At 49.8% G+C, this 20,593-nt stretch overlaps 1 protein-coding gene across 3 annotated transcripts in view; it reads left to right on the top strand.

Moving 5' to 3' along the window:
• The window catches only part of Ush (Zinc finger protein ush), a 168,273-nt gene that overhangs the window by 109,108 nt on the left and 38,572 nt on the right, over positions 1-20,593 (top strand). Inside the window, exon 1 of one of the 3 annotated variants that reach the window (XM_076814208.1) lies at positions 107-2,622. The exons of 1 other annotated variant lie outside the window; for it this stretch is intronic. In XM_076814208.1, the coding sequence (XP_076670323.1) occupies positions 2,559-2,622 (64 nt within the window). In that variant the 5' untranslated portion in view covers positions 107-2,558. Of the gene's footprint in view, positions 1-106; positions 2,623-20,593 lie in introns of those variants that run through there. One more of the 3 variants, XM_076814206.1, reaches the window with a different exon arrangement.

Raw genomic sequence — 20,593 nt, forward strand, 5'->3', positions numbered from 1 at the left:
CGATGGTGTCTTAGAGGAGGATTAGAGCAACTGGGTGATGGGCATACTAGGGATTGCAGGGTAAAAGATTTGGCAGAGGTAGTTCTGGGAGGTGAAGAATGGATCACAGGGCGATGGAATTTTCGAGGGATAACGAGTCGTAGATAAAATTTCGAGTTGGGAGCATTATCTACGTAGAGTCCTTAGATATCGAATGGACAACCCTCGGAAGTAATCGACGATTCACGCCCGTTCCTCGAAATCCTCCATCGTGCTCTCTCTTGGAACGGGCGTGCAGACGCGAAAGGGAATGTTTGCTCGGCATTATCGTGAGGTAACAGAACATGAAGAACGGAGAAAGAGGGAAGGAGGGGACGAGAAAAGCTGGCAGCCAGGGGACGGAAGTGGCGAGAAAGAGAGAGAGAGAGATAGAGAGGAGAGTGATAACAGGTAGCCATTGCCATGGGTCTCGGTGCCGCTTGGAAACCAGTGATAGTGCTTCCCCGCAAGAGCGAGCATCTCGCTCTGCGGTTTCGTCTTACCCTCGCTTTTAAACAGTCTGTCGGAAGTGAGCTTTCCGCCTCGACGGAGGCGTCCACGCGACCACCGCGAGCTTACGCCAGCTTGGAGCACTTGCACGCTGAACCTCACCTCTGGAGATTCGCTCAAACATTCGCAAGATCCTCCGTCTCAACGGAACACTGTGCGCCTCTTTCTTGTATCGATAAACGTGATCGTTGAGCCAAGCTGCACTTGGAAGTCGTCTACTCTGAAGAACGTAAGCCTTTCATCCTCTTGCATAGGGGGAGTAACAATCATTGGGAGTTCGTTTGGTGACTCTTCCAAAGTGAACCGGTGCACACTGTATCAAAGAAGCTGATTTCGCATCAGAGAGTTGCACTTCTCAAGGAACACCTATTGAGAATCCCTGCCCTGGACCCTCCACTTACTCTGCATCCCTTTTCATTGAAACTGAAGAGACAGAACAGCGTGGGGAACTGAACGAGGCAGAAGAGCCTTCAAAAAAAGGCTTTGAGATCGCGAACGAAGCCGATCAGTCAGTGTTGAACATCGATCGGAGGAGCAGAGGCTCGCATCTGCATTCAATTAGCGTTATCGTCGCCCAGGTGGCAAGCGTTATCACCGTTATCAGACCTGGCCGTGACGAAAATTTCGTCGAGCCTCCTAATTGTCAGCGGTGCCGCAATTAGCTGTCGGTTTGCCAGCCGGAGGCTGGTGGGGCGGGTGCGCGTGCGTGCGATCGATAAGATGCCGATCGTGGCGGCTTATCGGGCAACGAGCGGCTGATAAGAGTCAGTCCCCGGAGCTGTCGGGGCGAGCAGCGTGTCGGCCGCGATACGCGGATTATCCGCGCGGCTCGTTTATTCCCGCGTTCGCCGCTACAACGACGACAATCGGCCTATCGAGCCTCCTCGTGGCTGCTTCCCAGTCGAAATTAGGATCGCTGTTACCACCGATTCCGCGATAGTGTGCTCCCATTCGCTGGCAATATCGTGGGGTCGCGTGTGCCTGTTCCCAACGATCGATCGTAGATTTTTCAGCAGGCAGAAGAGGACAGTTAAAGGAATCGTGGCTCTTGCTGGTGGAAGAGTTTGAGGATGTTCGAAGGTGTTTGACGAGTGCGGTACTCGGTTCACTTGGAAGATTTGGCTGGGACCACTTTGATCTACCCTTTGAAGACTCTTCTAATCGAGCAGAGACCAATAAGGGTGCCGATTCTTCTGTTTAGACTCGATTCGAAGGAGGATTACGTAGCCTGCGGGGGATTGAACGAGTCACGTGAAGCTGGTTAACGAATGTTGATTGATCGAAGCTGATGCGATCGAGGCCGCGATAAGGAATGATGGAAGCCCGCAAGGGTGCCGTTTGATTTACACAGTGGATCCCGCTAAGAATAGAACGGGAAGCTCGAATGAGTAATAAGTTATACACATGATCCCTGTGTCTCGAGAAATTGAAGCGTCGTAGGATCGGTGGGAGATCGGTGGAGTTTAATCGCAAATGATGATCGATGGAGATGACGATAAAGACGGCATGCATGCGAGCCGGGGAGGAATTTCAGACCCCGCCTGGCACAGTTGCTGCCTCGGAAACGTCCAGAACGTGACAGAACGGCAGATACCGCGGAATCACGAGCAGTGAGTCGCGATATATCGAGAGTGGGATGGATGTTTGCGATGCAGCCGATGCGTCGCGATAGAAACGAAGCGTAATAGGGCCTCGCGATCGCGATAGAGCATCCAGTCCTCGTGCCAATAACGTGGCGCTGTATCTGGTCGTGATCTCTCGGACGTGATCGATATCTGATCGGCGGCCGATCGGACCACCTTGGAATCGGGCGTACGTGTAGGCAGTTGCTCCAAGTTGACTCACCCGAAATCGCGCTGCTCTATGCGCTGGGCCGGAGAGTCGAAGGCCACAGTGGAAACGAACAGTCGGCAAAGATACCTGGCCTCGCGTGCTTCGAATTCGTGTGACGGTGTGTTTCTTTCGCGGAAAAGTGTGGCCGGCTCGAGAAATGAGACACGCGACCCGAGTGCAGTGAGTGTCTCTTCGCGATGAGCATACTGCTGTGGCGACAACGCAGAGCTAGCCAGCTGAGGGCCTCCGTTCCTTTAACGAGTAAGTGATTACTGTCGGATAAATAATTAGACAGCGGGAACCGAGGTTTCTATTCGGTCTTACATGGTAGTTTATTAAAAGAAGGAATGGCTACTTTTGTATCGCCCTGTTCAGCCAGCGAAACGCGAAGTTCCGTTCCACGCGTTGCCTGCCGATTATCGGCGTATCTTCCTGACAACGCTATCTCGTGCAAACTTCGAAATTTCCCACTCAAGTGTGCTCGTTATTCATGGCTGTCAAACAGTGACAGTTTTACTTGCTAGACTCACACGCGAGCGCTTATTTCCCCGCAATGTAAACAGTCGAAACCTCTTGGAATGAAACGGTGCTCTTGCAATACTGCATGGTGTATGGATAAGCGAGAGAAAATGCATGGCCTAATTTCAGCAGAAAATCCCGATTCAGCCGGTGTTCTGGATCGGTTTCGATCGATCGCTGTGAGATTCCACGAGCTGGCCGCACGATGCGACGAGGGTGATCGAAAGCGGGCAAACAGAGAGAAAAAGAGCGGGTTTCGTCGAACGGTTGCCGGTTGCCGGTCGCGGCCCTCGCAGCGTTAATGGGAGGAGTTCATTAAGATCGCGCGATTAGCGGCTTATCGCGACTAAGCGAGGCTCGTTACTTTGCCGTGACGTCACTTCCTCCCCGTGTCGTCCAACATCGTCGCCCGTTTGCCTCTCTTTCCGTCCGTGCTTCCAGCTTTCCGCTCGACACTTTTGTTCCCTGAATTCGGAGCTTACACGCCGTTTCCTTCTGCCTCAGCAACGAGCTGCGCGATTTCCTTGGTCGTTCCTGGGTTACACCGCAGCGAGAAAGAAGTTGATGTAGGATAACAGTTTATTGGCGTTGGTTCGTTAGGTCTAATTTAATTGAAATTCAGGTGGGAGAGGCCCGGAGCTCTGCGTGTCATTGACTGACGATGGCAGCTTGAAAGTTAGAAAGCCGGGGAAGAATGTATATCTTGCTTATCGTTGAGCAATTGGAGCAGTTTGTTGCTCTTCAATTCCTCGAAGCGATACAGAGCGACTGCACGAGTGTAGATGGTAATCTTCCAAAGTTTATACGATTACTGGCTCCGTTATCAGCTTGTCATCTGTGAAACGATTTTATTGTCGGACACTGATAAGCTCGAGAAGTCGTCTAGACGATGATCAGTTGTGGGAATGGGTTAGATCTAATCGATCTGGTCATTGATCGATATCGTCTCCTCATCGGCGAGCTACATATCTCCCCCGTGGACTTTGTCTCTTCTGTTTGTTCCTTCCAATTCAGTCCGCCGAGCTTCGCTTTCAGCCCAGTTACAGCGTGCATTCTTGCAACGCAGTTGCATTCCCTGGAGAAACAGAAAGCCAATTCGATTTCTCAACAGTTTCATAGTTCATTCAAGCAATACATCCCTGTGATGCTGAAATCGCGCTCCAAACGAGTCAACCCATTACCAATCCGAGCCGCGGATGTTAGCCGAAAAATCTGGGGCTCGAATTTAAACCCATTCATCGGCAAGTGCCTGCTCGGACCGAGAGTTCCATCGTCGATCGTCGCTGTTCGAGGATATCGGGCAGCCTCTGGAGCGGCGAGCGGACGCGAGTCAGGGCGATCGGTGCCCGCGATTTCGAGGACAAGGGAAGGCCGTGGAGGAAAGAAGAAGGCCAGAACGGCGATGGGGTGGAGGAGAGCGAGGGGGGAGAAGGTGGCGCGGAGGGTTCCACGAAAGGCAAGAACGAAATAAACGATAAGAGGGACGCCGGGTTAACCAACAAGCAAATTAACACGTGGGAGGGTCCGATCGGCAAATGAGATAATTGTGCAACGAGGGGCCCCTCGGGGCTCTCTTCTCTCCTCTCTCTTCCTCGCTTTGCCTTTCTTTCTGCACGCTGGTCGATCCTCCGGCTCCCCCGGACGATTCGCGTCTACCCTCTTCGTTCATCTCCCCGCGCGGAGCGTTCACGAGCCACGAGGCGATCGGGAGAGGCGTGTTACCGATGGATGGGACCCCATCGATGGATCGATCTATCGATCCCCGGGTACGCTCACCGTGCCTCCCGCCGGCCCTCCTCTCCCCCGCGCTCTTTACCCGCTCTTCTCTCGTCCTTCGTGCCTTCGTCGCCATCGAGATTATAGGTGAGCACCGACAGCCACGGGCTTCCAATACTTTGTAAGTTTATTTGCGATCCGGCTGTTTGTATCTTTATTTATGAAATCCCCCCGACGGAGGAGGCCGGCTCTCCGGCTCCTTACGCTCTCGTTCTGGGGCACGAAATTAATTATGCCGGGACGGGAGAGAGGGTGGGAGCGAGGATGCGCCTCGCCCCGGAAGGATAATGAGCGATCGATCGCGGATGGATCATTTGGCTGCGTGAACTTTGGGGCCCAACTCGTTTGTCCGCGATCCTTCGATAGCTTTATGGAAGAATCCCTCGTTTTTCTGCGCAACATTCTTGCGATCCAGTTCTCCAAGTGGCACTTGGATGAAAGTTTCATAAACTCAGTGGATTCGAAAGGAATTCATCGTAAGAAAGCTCAGTGTTTAAATGCCTCCGCGTAGTGTTCCTTCTCGAGAATTCATTCTCGAGAATTTCTCGAAAAATTGTATAAATGCTTATTTCTTATTTTTGAAGAAATACTATTTTTCTGAAGAAACTTAAGTCTACGAAAATTATTATAAATCTCATTTATTTTCGGAATTGAATTTTCAGTTAGTTCAATTTGTATATTACTAGTTAATCGCGAACGTATAAACGCATATACAGTTTATAATAAATCTTATTAGTAGCATTGGAACCTATATGAATTACAATAGAAAACCTCAGTGGAGAAAATTCGACATTATTGACTGGTGAAGGTGCTCTTAAATTGTTATTTAACAATTTAGAAAAATGGTATACCTACTGAATTAAGTAATGAATTTCTTGTGGCTATTAAAGAAGAAATATCGAAAAGAAGAGACAAAACTATTGTATTTCTTATAAAATTGTTGCATAGGTAATGGAGAATCTCTTCAAAAAAATTCAAAAGATGCGTTTGTACACCTACAGATTTTATCACAAAAAAAAGAAACAGATGAAAAACCTTTTTAAAATAAAATAGTAATTTTTCACTTTGCACAAATTTTGTATTAAGTAAATAAATATATCAATTATATTTAATATCTGTTCTTTCATTTATACAAGATTTGTGCAAATTAGACAGGAATGAACAGTTAGTTAAGCAAAAATATAAATTTTCTAATATTTTTTTCAATTTCCCGAGAATTCAAAAAATATCGACAAATCACGAACACTACCTCCACGTATCTACTAATTCCCAGTAGCAAAATGAATTGAATCCCCTGCAAGTGTTCGATACTCCACATCTTACTTAATGAATCCAGCATCTCCCAAAACCTTACCAGAACGTCGAAACAGCCAATTAAAACTAGGATCGAAAGGATGCCGGGACGAGGGGAGGGACAGGGACGAGCGACGGTTAAGAGGAGTCCGATAAACCGGGCTGATAGCGCGGCTCCAAACATTTGCCCGCCGATAAGATCCCATATCTCTGCCCAGAGAGAGAGGCCCGGTTTTTATGCCGGTGCACGTTCCTCGTGTTCGTTTCTCCGCGAAAGCACCCACTGGCGGCGCGCAGAGGAGGAAGCGAGAGGGTGACAGCACTGGCCACGGGGGCGGAAGCAGGACAGAGGAAAAGGCGAAGCTAACCGCGCCGCGCGTCTGGCATGGGCCCACGGTGCGGTGTGCTGTTGTAGTACCGGCTTCAGATAGAGATAGCTATTTTTAATGGAAGTTCCTTCGAGTGCTCGAGTGCCGATAGCCGAGCGCCTATCTGCCGGCTGATATTTTTAATATCGGAAACGGCCAGATGGGGTGGCGGAGGAGAGGGTCCGCCTGCCAGATAAGTCTCTCTCTCGTGGCTGTAGAGGCCAGCGATAGCAGCCTGTGGATCCATGGCCGCTGTCTATCTCTTTTCCATCCATTTTTCCTCCACCCTTTGCGGTCTATCGCTCTCCCTTTCTCCCTTTCCCCCTGTCTCCCTCTATCAGCCCGTACCCCATTTTCTCTCTCGCGATCCTGATCTATTCCCACTGGATCGTGCCTCGATCGCGCTGACGTACCGTCCCGAGGGCGTGCCGTGGCTTTTTGTCGAGCTGCGGAGGGTGCTCGCGACGAGGCCTGCTGGGGAAATTTCGAAGGTTTCCATGGAGGTTGTGTCAACTATGTGCTGAGGAGTCAGGTGGATGTTAGATGTATGTGATGTATTTCTTGGGGTTGAGGGGGAGGGACAGTGCTTCCTATGTTCGATCTTTCTTACAGTCACTATGGCTATTAAATAATCGAACGAGGCATTAGGTACTTTCAACACACATCGCCTCGATTGTCTCACGAGAACTTACTCGGCCCTGTCGTTGGCAGTGTCAGGATCTCCTGTGCCATTATCATGGATCTAGAGCCAACAACAATTAGCCGGGGGTCAGAGTTCGGAGCTCGGTGCTGGCCAGCCAGGATGGGCGGGTTTGCATCGCATCGAGGGCGATTCGAGTAAACAAATCATAAAGGCCGACGTGGAAGGCTCTGCTCGCGAGCCTGCCCGCTGATCTGATCTCGCAGACGTTCTGCGTACGCGTTTCGACCTCGATAAAAGAAACCCCGAGGAAAAAACTTCGAAAGCAATCTCTTCTAATTGTAATGAAGTATCTTTTACGGATTGGACACATAGAAAGACGGCTTAACGACGCTCCATCACCATTATTCGTCATTTCTCTGGGAATACTTTCTGCCGGCGACTTGGACGTTCTTATTCCACGAGCGTATCGTCTTCCCTCACCGAATCCCAGTCTCGATCCGATCCCTCCCTCTCTCTTCGTCTCTCTCTCTCTCTACCTGTCCCTCTGTGTTCTCCTTGTTTGGTCCACCTCTTATCCTTCCGCGGGATGAGAACCCGAGATGCCCTCCTACAGATACAAATGGGTACCTATGCCAACGGCGCAACCTGTTATTATACATTCCCCTATACAAACAACGTGTTAATCGGGGGCCCGCACCCTGCCTCCACGATGGCCTCCCTCCATCGCGAGCAGGATATCGGATACACGCCGTGGAAACCGATTTATCGATCGTTCCGCGTACGCTTCTTCTCCTTCGTGAGCTGGTATCGCGACGGTAAATTGGAATACACGAGGGCCCCGTTTTGCTCCGTTCCACGGCCACTCCGCGCCAGGTTCCGAACCCCTGCGCCACAGATTTCGACCATTTTCGGTTTTATACCTTCCTCCTTCTCCTTCGTTTCTTCATTTTAACAGCTTGATGAATTTCGACTGTTCTATAGCGTTATGCCTCAGGGCCTGGGGCCCAAGGTACTGGCTACTTCGAGGTACCGGAGCTGGCCCATCGGTGCTAAGGCACTTGGGAGGTCTTTCATCTTCTAAGGTGTTAGCAAAGTAGATCAAGAAAATGACGTTCGGTTTTAACCGGCTGAGGAAGCATTTACACTCTACAGGGACATTCCATGCGAACTAGGACAGATTTCGGAGTAAGTTTTCGTAGATTGCTGAAATTTGAATATGTTGTTGTCTTTAGTGATATTTAAACGTACCTCAAAGGATTTTTCGAAATTTTGAAAAATGTCGATTTTACAGCTCTTTGAAATTAAGTGCTAAATTTAAAAAGGGCCAATTTTAAAATGTTCATATTTTTAAAATTTGTCCATCAAGGGAAAGGATAGAACTATATTCTCCTTTTTCAGATTTCTAAAATCGCGCCCGATGTTAAAAACCTGCATTTGTTTAAAATAATTGCACAAAAATGGTTCAATTTTTTTTTTAAACTGAGATAATTTTTTCTTAAAACTTCAATGTCTTCTCTATAAGCACCGTAAAGCTCATCTCCAACCGTTTACTACTTCCATAGCTATAATGTATTGAAAAAAAGTTAGCTCTTAACTTCAAACAGTTGTAAAATCGACAGTTTCCAAAATTTCGAAAAATCCTTTGAGGTACGTTTAAATATCACTAAAGACTACAACATATTCAAATTTCAGCAATCTACGAACACTTACTCCGAAATCTGTCCAAGTTCGCATGGAATATTCCTACACATCGTTGATAAGAATACACTTTCCCCTATCAAATTGCAACACAACTCAAACTCTCACTTTCAAAATTCACTAGCACAGTAAAGAACCTGAGGTTCTCGATGCAGGAACAGGGTAAACGTGGCAACCAGAGGTTAAGAGAAAGAACGAGAGAGGAAGGAGCAGGGGGATGGAAGGTGCACAGGTATCTGCGCTGCATCGGTGCACCAGGGCTCCGTGGTCCGGTCCCGCGATGCACCTGGTGCACATCGCCTCGATCTCGACGCCGCCCCGGGCCCACCTCGCGCTCCTCCTCCCTCTCCTCTCATCTTCAGCATCGCTACCCTCGTAAGCGTCGATCCAGCCTCGAAACGCCCTGAAAATCCACTGTGAACCACGTCGTTCCGTGGATCGATCTGGATCCCGATCCACGGGCCCGATATAAGTGGGTACCTTGCCGCGAACAGCCACCACGAATCCCGGTGCATTATGAGAAGCCCTCGTAACTCGCGTGCAAACGCGCCTCGCTGGCGGCGCTGCTGGCCGATGCCTGGCTCCGTCGTTGCTACGCGTCGTTACCACGTGTGCCGGCGAGGAACGCCACCACCTTCTGCTCGTTTCCTCGCGCGGACTTTCCTGCTTTACGGCCTAGACCGAGCTATCGTGAAATTGAATTACTCGCGGCTTCGGGTCTCCACGGAGTCGTCGGGGTTATCGGCTTTATCCCGGACAATGTGGGGGTGGCATTGTTCGGAGTCGCGAGGAGGGTAGAAAAGACTATTCCAAGTGTTCAGAATGCTTGTTTATTAAGGTATCGCAGCGAATACATACAGAGAAGCGCAATACCGATCGTTATTCTATCTTTACACGGCGCATACGTATAGAAAGTCGCATTACCCTTACCGGTCTCATTCTACGAACCCCCGATAGTTTGAGCCCCCTATCGACCCAGCTGCTCGCGGTTCCCACCGGCCAAAGAAATTCATCGCAATCAGAAAACCTGGCTCTGCCAAACGACGATATACACCCCCGTCCTCTCTCGACCCTGTCTGGCCTCCTCTTCGACACCCTTTCCACTCCTCCCACCTTCGTCGAGCCGTGAATTCCGAGGAATTCCGCGGCTGGTGACTGGCGGTGGCGACCGCGTGCGCTTCGCGATAAGCTCCTCCACAACCGGCACCAACACCCTCCCCCTGCCACAAACCACCACCATGAACCCACTTGCTCACCCCGTCATCCCGTGGAACTTCTCCCTCTCTCTCTCTCTCTCTCTCACTGTATATCTATCTCTCTGACCCCCACCCCTTCTGTTCGGGAAAGTTTTCGGGGGTGTTGCATCGGTGGCGTAAGCTCGAGCCCGGGCCCCGATCGATCTGCGCGCATCGCGGATTCGTTATCTTTATCCGACGCGCGAACGTCGCGATATATCTGATCTGGGCTCGCGAGTTCCTCCTTCTGGCCGGGCTAACAACCCCTGGGCTTCGGGGTAATTTTAAAACGATCCGGAGGATTTCGGTGCCGGGCTTATTTATGGTCGGCGGTTCGGGGCCGACTCGGATGGCTGTCTTATCTACGCCCGATAATTGCCCGGTTTTTAGCGGAACAGGGAAACGTGTCGAGGTTTCGTGCTCGGACGAGTTTCAGCCGGAACCCTGGCAGGGGGGTGAACATTTTCAGCGGAGGCGTTTTGAAAACGATCGCGGGCGCTGGTTAAGTTTTATCGCGACCGATAATGGTTCGGTTTTTGGCGGACGGGCAACTTTGGTCCCGCGCGGTTCCGTGATCGAACGAGTTTGAATCGAGGCTTGAGGGATGGCTCGGCGGCGGGGCTTGATTCTTCGGAGTCTCGGTGAAACGTGAACGCGCAACGGCGGAACGAACACTGATGGATCAAAGTGTGGTATTCTGCTGGAACAGAGGATGTTTCTAATTGATCTGTTGGAAATTACTCCGCAGAGGTTGAAAATAAATGTCACACTATAAACACAACTATGGTTTATTGTATAGATAGACAATACACAGTGTGTCCACGTATTAATGTTAGTTGGTTATATATAAAAGTATACAAGAAAAAAGAAACTTTAAGAGACGGAACGCGATCTGCACGGTTTGGTCACAATTTTCAGACAGACTACGGTCGTCACCTTATGCCCCGGTCAAGACCCTTCGCCCCTCTTCTCCAGAAAAAGAGAAACGCAGCCCCTTAGTCCTAACACTGAGACTCGTTGAACTCCAACATGATCTGTACCCTTGGACAGCTTTTTTTTTGTTGCCACCATATTCCTTGTTACTATGAAACTTCCTTGTAGCGGAGATGCTTTCTACTCGCCCACGGCGTTTACTACAGTTGGAGTCATGTGAAGTGGCCATCCAAAGCCACTTCCACACAGCAAATTTACTCGAGGCACCGGCGCTACTTTTACGCCGCGCCAACTTTTGTCTCTCTTTTGGGGAGATCTCCACTCTACCCAGAAAAGATACGAAACAGAGAGGTATATACGCCATGGTACAATGGTGAGATACGGTTGCCGCGTCATTACCCCGACACCGACGAGCACGACGTAGACAACCGACGTCGTGCACTTTGTCAACTTTGTATATCAATCAACCGTGGGCGGTAATGTTCCTGGGGCATGACGAACAGTCGATAAAGAACATCGATGCATGGAGGCGCAGAGGAGCCGATGAGCCGAGCGGAGAGATAAACTTGGGGAGGCTCTCGTGCGCGCGATGTCGCCCCCTTGGATCTTATTTTTCGTATTGATACGCGGCTCGATGTTTCTGTAATGGGGTCTCGATAGATGAACGCGAATCGTGGCAGCCACCTGTGAAAAGGGTTGCGATTAGAGGCGCTCTTTCTTAACCCTTCTACCACAAAGCCCTATCAACCCTTTTCGGACCACTCTCCCGAAATACATAAACAGATTCACCGTCTCCCAGCAACTAAGTCGCTAAAAAATGTCTCCAAGAATTTCCATCCGTATGCCATGCGTGGCACGCACACGCGGTAACTCGTATCCCCATAAGAAACTTAAAAAAAAAGTAATAAAACTACGCCAAGTACATGAAAAAGTCGAGGACGAAAAAGAGTATCACAAAAAAAATAGAAGGTAATAATAATTACATTATAAAAAAAGGTGTGAAATCAAAATGAGCTGCAAGTACATATTAATCATACATTCTATTACTCATAACGCGGACATTTTAATCCCATCAAAAAGAATCCATTTAAAAACAGTGTCGAAAATTAATATCTTTACAAAACTAATGATATACAAAAATTGCGCCAATTATCGCAATGGCTATTTATACGAAGAAGAAAAATGTATTAAATAATATTAAGCAGATATATTTTTCTACAAATAAATATTTTAATACGAATAAATATTTTATTCAAAATACTTGGCGCTTAATAGCGGTAGCGACAGTTGACATATATACAGGGTGTCTTTCATGTACTTGGCGTCGAGACGCTACGGCGTCTCTAGATCATCGCCCCATCGCTGTGTGTGACATACACGCACGTGCAACCCCACGGCGTTGTTGGACGCTTTGAAGGTGGCACGGTGGAAGTGTGGAGCAGAGGGAGAGAGAGAGAGGGTGGAAGAGGGGTTACGGTATCTCGAACAGCGCGCGCCGATTAATAACGAGCAGTCGTTACTGGAGATAAGGAAGTGCTGCGTCTCTCCCTCTCTTATTTCTCTCGTTTCGCGGGGCCGAGCCGAGAAAGAACCGGGTCGCGAGCAGATATGCCCGTGTAGGTGTACGATACTCCGCGATTCTGCATAGCTGCACGGTCGCGCACACAAGCATGGAGAGAGAAAGAGAGAGAGAGAGAGAGAGAGAGAGAGAGAGAGAGACCCGCCTGTGTGCGCGCGCGAGAGAGCACAGGGACGCGAGATCGCCGATAAGGCCGCGTAAATTTTGACGATCGTTAGGTAGGAAAAGTATCGCGCCTCCCTCGTCCAGAGCCAATTTACTTTTTTAGATCACGCTTCGACACAGCTTCGGCCAGATACATCGCGTTGCGGGTGTACCTTGGCGATTTATTGCGTCAGGTGCAGCCACGGGTCGAGCCTTGCGCGCCAGCGATATCGAGATCGCGCTGGACCACTCGTCGAGGCTTGCCATTCCTCGCGTTCTTAATTCGTGAAATTAATGGACGCTGACGGGTCCGCCGTGTTCCATGGATCGGAGAGGCGGAGGGGAAGAGAGGGAAAACCTTGTGGAAGGAAATGTTTAATTTTATACGGTACCTATATTCTTCTTAACTTACATCTCGTTCTTTATTTGTCGAGCCAGCTATGAAGTTTGCAAATTTTTTTACAAGCAGAATCCTACTGGTTTGACGTTTCATCGCTTTGGATCATGGTACCTTTTTGATTTAAACATCATTTTGATGTATTTTTATTCATATAGTCTACTATGTTTCGTCGGTTTTCCTTATAAAGGATGCTTTCAGCATTGTTCGTGGTTAAAATAAGTCTTCTTTCTGGGTCTCTCGGCCTCTCTCTCCCCCTCTGCTCGCGCCACCATTTCCGTATCGAGCCGCGATACCAGAGAAATCGGCAATGCATGTGCGTCTCGCCTCTGGTACACGGGATGATTTATTATTTTTATCTCGCCACCGTTCCTCGCCTGGACTACCACCAAGGAGGAGGCGTCGAGGGGGGGACTGAAGGCAGGGGGGACGGAGAAAGATGTCCTGATCGCGGGGGAATCATTTTGCCCGATGAAACTCCAAACTGGCGGCTGAATTTGTTCTCCCCGAACGCTGCAGATGAAACCTCAATACCCACAATCTTCTCCACACCCACTAATTTATATCCGTCACACTGGTGGATTAAAAAAAAATCATTTTACATCCCCTAAAATCCACAAAAACCGAGAACAGGCTCTGAGGCTTTAGCAATCTACCGCGCCACCCCCTCGACCAATAGTTGAACTTCTTCAGCTGTTACAGAAAAAACGTCCACCTCGAAGTTTCACAGATTTCCAGGATAGATCTCGCGCATTACCGCGGAGGCGATAAATTCTCGCCTCTCCGTTATTCAACGGTAAGTCGCGGCTCGTAAGGGGAAGCAATTACAAGCGCTCGAAGCGTCGCTAACAGGCTAACGAAGGGAAAAGAAACGAGGGGCTAAAGAGTGTGGCGGCCTCCCCAGGAAATACGGCGCAATTCGCGGAAGCTGTAATCGGCCGGAATCGCGAGTTGGCGGGCGGTTTCGAGCGCGATCGCGTCGCATTAACCCCCAGCCACGGGAGGGGAGCGTACGGTGGCGTGCAAAACTGGCCGATAAGTCGTCGACGGTCGTCGATTCGACGGGGTGGGGGTGGCTCGTATGGTTATCTCGCAGACGGTGTTTCAGTCGCCGGCTAACTAACGGGCTCGATGAAAAGCTCGTCGTCGTCGAGGAACGTCACACCCCGTCGCGTACGTATTTCTCCATCATCGGGGAGGGAAAGAAACGTTGCGTCGGGAGTCGTCGCGATAGCGCGCGATATATAACCCTTTTGTTGAGGTTCGTCTATTAAAATCGCGAAAGACACCGGCTTACTCCTTGGAGCTGAAATCCTGCGGAAGGAAATTCGGATAACGGCAAGCTAGGAAAGATCCGTGAAATTATGTGACGTCGGCCTGTATCAATAATCGATTAATATCGTGGGTTAAATACGATCCCAGCGTTTCTGGACGATAAGTGGCCGATAACCGGGGGGGTAGGGGCCGCGGAGTCGTTAACTAACGACTCGATGAAAAGCTCGTTGCCGTTGGAGCTTTCGACCAGATAGGGCCTCAGATAGATATTCGGGTGGGACAGGGGTGCGCGTGGCTGCCGCTAAATTCTCGGGTTGATTGCTAAGAAATTACCTGGGAATATACGGCTCCTAGTAGACCCCCTTTCGCACTCTTTCCGGGGGAAGCAGACCGAGGGAATCTTGTGATTTAAGTCTTCCAGTTCTTAGCTTCAAAGGGAGTCTGCATTTTTTCCGAATTGACTGCAACTTGTTCAAACGTATAGTACCCTGTTGAACGTTCCTCGAACACTGCACCGTTCCTCGAGACCCAAAAACAATTCCATCCAGAATAGTTTCTCCAACATCCCCCTCGGACGGAGTCAGACGCGAGGTCTAACTGTCCCCCTGGAAAAATTGAAGCGACCAGCTCATTACGTGTAATCAATAACCGATACATTATCGGGCTAGCTGGTAGGAAGCGGGTGGAAGGTAGCCAGGAGAGGGCTAGCAGCTCATCTCCGTGGCAGCAGCAGGAGGGAGGAACTCTCCTGTTCGATGGGGGATGCTCGGGGGTTCCGATTTACACAAGTATATTGAATTTATTGAGATGAGCCTAGGGATAGCGGCCAGGAGGATATTAGCTGCCTACCAACCGCCCCGACGTTTCACGCGTCCCTCGTCCCTCCGCCCCGTTCGCACCGCGTTTCAACCCCCTCAACAGGCACCTTCCCACCCCCGCCCCTTCCTCCCTTCCATACGGCTCCTACCGACGCTCACCGTCGGCCACGTCGTCCTCCGCGCATTTATTAAGATCGCGCGGCTGATTTATGCCAGCCGATAGGAGGCGGCTGCCGTCGAGGGGTGGGTTTCAATGCGATTCAAAGCAAATCTAATATCGACTTGGGCGTCGATTATCGGCGAACCGGCGAGACGAGGTCGCCAGTCGAGAAAGGATCTCGGGCGAATACCATTCGAACATGGTTCAGAGGGATGGTTTATGCATTTTGCAGGCCGACAGGTGGAGAATTGTTGCCAGGATGGGAGGATGTTAGAAATGAATTTGATAGCTTGCAGCGCTGCCACAAATTGTTAAGTTTCACGATCAGACTTCTCTTCTCTCCCTCCTGTCGTATCCGCGGTTGAAGGGTTAATTAATAAAACACTGATTAATGGTTGTACGTGGGTACCACTAACATGCTTATTATTCTGTTACAGGTAAGTCTGACGTACGAGTTTACAAGGATCACTAGTAATTCTACTTTCTTCTTGGAACGCGAATCTTCAAGTCACCCCCCTAAGAGCTTAAACTCGATCCCACCGTAAGTTCGACATTAATATACAGATTTCGAGCAATTCCGTTTTAGATGATATTTCCAGGCACCCAGAGAGAAATTGAAGAAAGTCGATACTCCGATAGTTGTAGGTGCCGCTCTTCTTTGAAATAGTTATCGTGTTGGTGGGCGACGCAATTTCCCCGGATTTTATCTGAGATTCTTCGAAACGCGAGTGGACCGACACGAGGCGTCGACGTCGCGACGATCCTCGGGAGTAATCGGTGGCGGCAGGCTGAGAAGTCCTGCGGATCCTGCGGCTCCGCGAGAGCGATTCGAGCTGTCCTTATCTTCGGCGACCAGCCGTGGTTCTACAACTTAACCCTTCCAAGGCAACACGGCGAAGAGATTACCTTTGCAACCCCCGTCCTCGCTTTCTCCCTCTTTCCTGGCCATCCAGCCCGTCTCGTCTGAATCTTCTCAGGCGGAAACGTTCCACTTTTGCAGCCCGTCCATCCTCGAATTTCAGGGATTCCGGGAGATTTCGATGACGCCACGTGCGACCGCTGCTGTAATTAGTGTTCCTTATTTTTTGATATTTTTTGTTTCTCGATACATCAGAAATCAGATCATACTTCTCGATAATTCTCGAGAATTCTTGAGAAAATGAAAAAAATATTATAAAATTTATATTTTAAATTTATATTTTCGAGAATCCTGTATAAGAATATCAGGTATAGCCGGTATACTACCGCGGTGCTGGGCGACGCAGCGTCAACTTTCGGCAATTTTTACGGGGCCAATTTTAAAATGTCCATATTTTTGAAAATTTGTCCATCAAGGGGAAGGATATAACTATATTCTCCTTTTTCAGATTTTTAAAATCGCGCCCGATGTTAAAAATCTGCATTTGTTTAAAATAATTGCACAAAAATGGTTCAAATTTTTTTTTTTTAAACTAAAATAATTTTTTCTTAAAACTTCAATGTCTTCTCTATAAGCACCGTAAAGCTCATCTCCATCTGTTTACTGCTTCCATAGCTATAATGTATTGAAAAAAAAGTTAGCTCTTAACTTCAAACAGCTGTAAAATCGACATTTTTCAAAATTTCGAAAAATCCTTTGAGGTACGTTTAAATATCACTAAAGACTACAACATATTCAAATTTCAGCAATCTACGAAAACTTACTCCGAAATCTGTCCGAGTTCGCATGGAATGTCCCTATTAGTATTTCTCCATCGTTTTTAGTTCTCCCACTGTCATATATTTCATTAATTCTGATAGACAGTATGAAGCTATTCGCGCTAGCTGGGTCAAGGAAGCTCAGAGTCTCCGCCATGAACAAGCTTTTCCCACGTGAACATTCAGAAAATGAATATTACCGAAGGAGATATGGACCACGAAGCGAGAGGTTCGATATGCATCGAAATAAATTCCAGTCGACCGCACCGCCGCGATTCCCACCGAGCAAACATATTTTCCCCGCGTGCTCGCGCGGCTGAAAAGAGGGATGCGTTGCGTGATTGAAAAGGAGCTTCGGTGACAAGGAGCTGCCGGGGTCCGATAAGCCGCTGGATAAGCGAGCATCGACGAATATGAATACGAAAATGGGGTGGAAAAAATTTTTCCCGGCTCGTCCCCATCTGCCCTTCCCGAGAACAAAATACAACAATTTCTAAACCATTCCGACCAGAACGACGCGAACCGGAATCGCTCAGGATAATTAAAATTCTCCATAAATTCCCGTCATCAACCTCCTCGTCGTTCCTCCACACCCTCCACGTCAAACAACTGCTCTGCGACTCCGTCCAGGGAACAAAAGGTAGTTCAAAAGTGGAGCGCTTGAAAATTATCGAAATCTTCGCCCCAAGGGGGAGGGAAAGCTTTCCCAAAGTCTTGTTAACCCCCTCTCTATTCCACCCTTGCCGGCGACTCGCGGCAGCGAAGCCGAGGGCTCGGAGATTCGGACGCGTGGGGTAGTGGGGGGTGGTATTTAGATATTCTAATGGGGCCCTGATAACAAGACGCCACGTTGCACGAGATAAAGACGACGCCCCCGTCGAGGACGCGACGCTGCGCGTCGCTGATAACGCCGCAGCCCCGCTCGTTGTTTACGTATACGGCGTTACATGCACGTAAGGTGTATCTCTCACGTCGAAGCGAAGTGTGCGCGTGTGTGCGCGCGAGGACGCACACGTGCATTCAACCGTGGCCACGATTATTGGCGCTGCGAATATTAATGAAATGATTATGACGGCGGGGGCTCCTAAAAAGCCATCGCGAGACGCTCAAGGGATGTCTTCATTCGACTAACCGCGAAAGAGGATTAGACAGATCGCGCCGATTGCGTTGGTAATATATGCATTTTGCAATCGACCGGCGGGGAAGAAATCCGTAAATGAAACACGCGCGATTAACGAGGGGGGCCGCTAATGCGCGGAGAGGTCATCGGCGAGGAAGGGAAAAAGAAAGAGGAGACGGAAGGAAGAAAAAGCCCACGGCTCTCGGGTAATGGCTTCTGGCTGATAACAATTTTAATGGTTCGTTTAGCGTTCAAACGGTTTGTTAACCATACACGAGCGACGCGTTTACACGCACACACGGCGCCGCGGGGAATTTTATGCTCCGCTTTCGCAATGCGAGACGACGCGCAACACCCTTTCGCATTAAATCGTTCCGGCCGCCGTATCAGAAACATCCCGATAACAGTCGGAACATTTAATAAATTATCCCGAATAGCTGTCCGGGAATAGGGCAAGGAGTGCAACCCCCTCGAAATCCTCCGCCGCTGTTAGATAACGGCCGGCGAAACTTTTTCATTTTATTGTTCTTCTCTCTCGCAACGAGGATGGGAGAATAATCTGCATCCTTGCTGATATCCTCCTCTTTCGAATTCCACTCACTTTTTACAAAATTCTAAACGCTTCTAAGGGTAGTTTCTTCCTCCCATAGATACCCCGCTTCCCAAGAAAGATTATCGTAAACGAATTCCACCAAGCTAACATTCAATAACCGTCATAACGCGTTACGATAAAGATCCCAAAGTCGCGGGTATTGTCCGCCCAGATAGGGATCGTAAACTCCTGTGATTATTTCAGAGTTCGACTTTTCTATCGCGTTTTCTATCGCGACCGTCTCTGATTACCAATAGCGATCGTCCAGCTGCGATCCAGTTACCAGCGTCTACCCCTCGTGTCCAGCCGAGTCACGAGTGGCGCGGAAACCGGACGCGCAACGATCCTCGCGCCTCCGCCGCGACAAAAGGATCCACGACGGCTGGGATTAAGCCTCCCGGTGCACGCCCACGCGCGCCGTGCACCGTGCACGCGGAATAAAGTCGTGGCGAGGGACGTGTTGAACTTATCCAGCGGCTCGGTGTCCAGCCGCAGATATGTTAATCAGCCGTGAGTGTGGTGGCGCGAAGCGATCCGCAGGAGGGGAGGCAGGATAGAGTTGCGTGCCCAGCATCCCGAACTTCGCCGACTATAATTATAAATCAGCATCTCCCCGTATGCTAATGCCCCCTCCGCGCTGGCGAGCTATAAAGCTACTCTTTTCGGCGCGCGCACGAGACCGATCTCCAATTAGGCCAAGATACGCGACTTCGGGAGTTACGGCTCACGGGCTTCGGATACGGTTCCACGTTTTTTGGGCGTCCGATCGGAGCTCAAAGAGATGGAGACGGGCGAGGACTTCTTCCGGGTCGCTAAGTAGGAAGAGTTTGAGGGGATACTTTCGAAAGGGCTGTGATTAGGTTTCATTGTTCAGTTTGAGAGCTTAGGAGTCGTGTTTAAGTCTAGAAAATGGAAATGCAAATTTTAGGTTGCGATTAATGCAACTTCACTACCATAAAGGATTGCACTAGTCATTATCGGTGTGAAACACAAGATTCGAAAGCAACCAGCGCAGGGTATCAAAGGAAATCCTCCGTGTTCACGGTGACTCTCACCCCTTAGCCTCCTCCTCCGTCGCTCTATATTCGATTCCGGGATCTATTTCCGCAGTCAGCTGGGGCACTCGAAGGAATCCAGTGCGGGGGCAAATCCGGCGAATGAAAGCCATTTTCAGCTACTGAATCCCCCGGTGCTCAGCCTAACGCGACGCGCTTCTGCTCCCTCCTCCTCCTCTCTTGGAATATGGAAACAAATAATCCACGAGGAGGATCCGAATGCAGGGTCGCTCGCGCGGAAAGCGGTCCTCGAAGATCCACGAGCTGCGAGCCGACGCGACGGAGGGGGAGCGAGCGAAACGGCGAGCCGACAGAGGGGTGTCTGCGAGAGGGAGGGAGGGGAAAGAGACAGACAGAGGCGGGCTAGGAAGAGAGATGGTATCGGTGCCATATTAGAGGAAGTTATAAATCGCTGCGAATCTAAAATTGATCTTTTCTGCAGCGGGCTCGAGCGAGCAGGACGTCCCGGGGTGAGCGCGGTGTCTGCGCCTCTCCGCGCACACGCTCCGGCAAGACGTTCTCGCTCGCACTCGCGCGAGCAAGGAGCGAGACAGAGGCCCCGCGTGGGCGTTCTACGCGCGGATATCGAGGGGGTGACGGTAGTCACCTATCGGGAAGAGCCTTCGCGAGATATATCGATTGCGACGCGTCTGCGAGTTCGAGATAAGCCCGATCCGCATAGCTTCGGCTGTCGAGCCACCCCTACGGTTACCGCCACCCCCTAGCTGCAGCCAACCCCCAAGTCGACCGCCGCGACGATCTTCTCCGTCCAAGGATCATCGCGATACCCTGCAGTGTGTCGTAACGATTAAGAGGTGATCGAGTCGTTCTGGCTGTGAGTTTCTTCGTTTACAGGAGGGCTGTGGGTTTGCTAGGTTCTTCCTTAGGTTTTAGGGAACACAGAGTACCTGTTGTCCAAGGAAACCGTCGATCCTTCACCAGAGACATCG

This window comes from Andrena cerasifolii, chromosome 6 (genome assembly GCF_050908995.1).
Source record: "Andrena cerasifolii isolate SP2316 chromosome 6, iyAndCera1_principal, whole genome shotgun sequence".
Taxonomy (NCBI): Eukaryota; Metazoa; Arthropoda; class Insecta; order Hymenoptera; family Andrenidae; genus Andrena; species Andrena cerasifolii.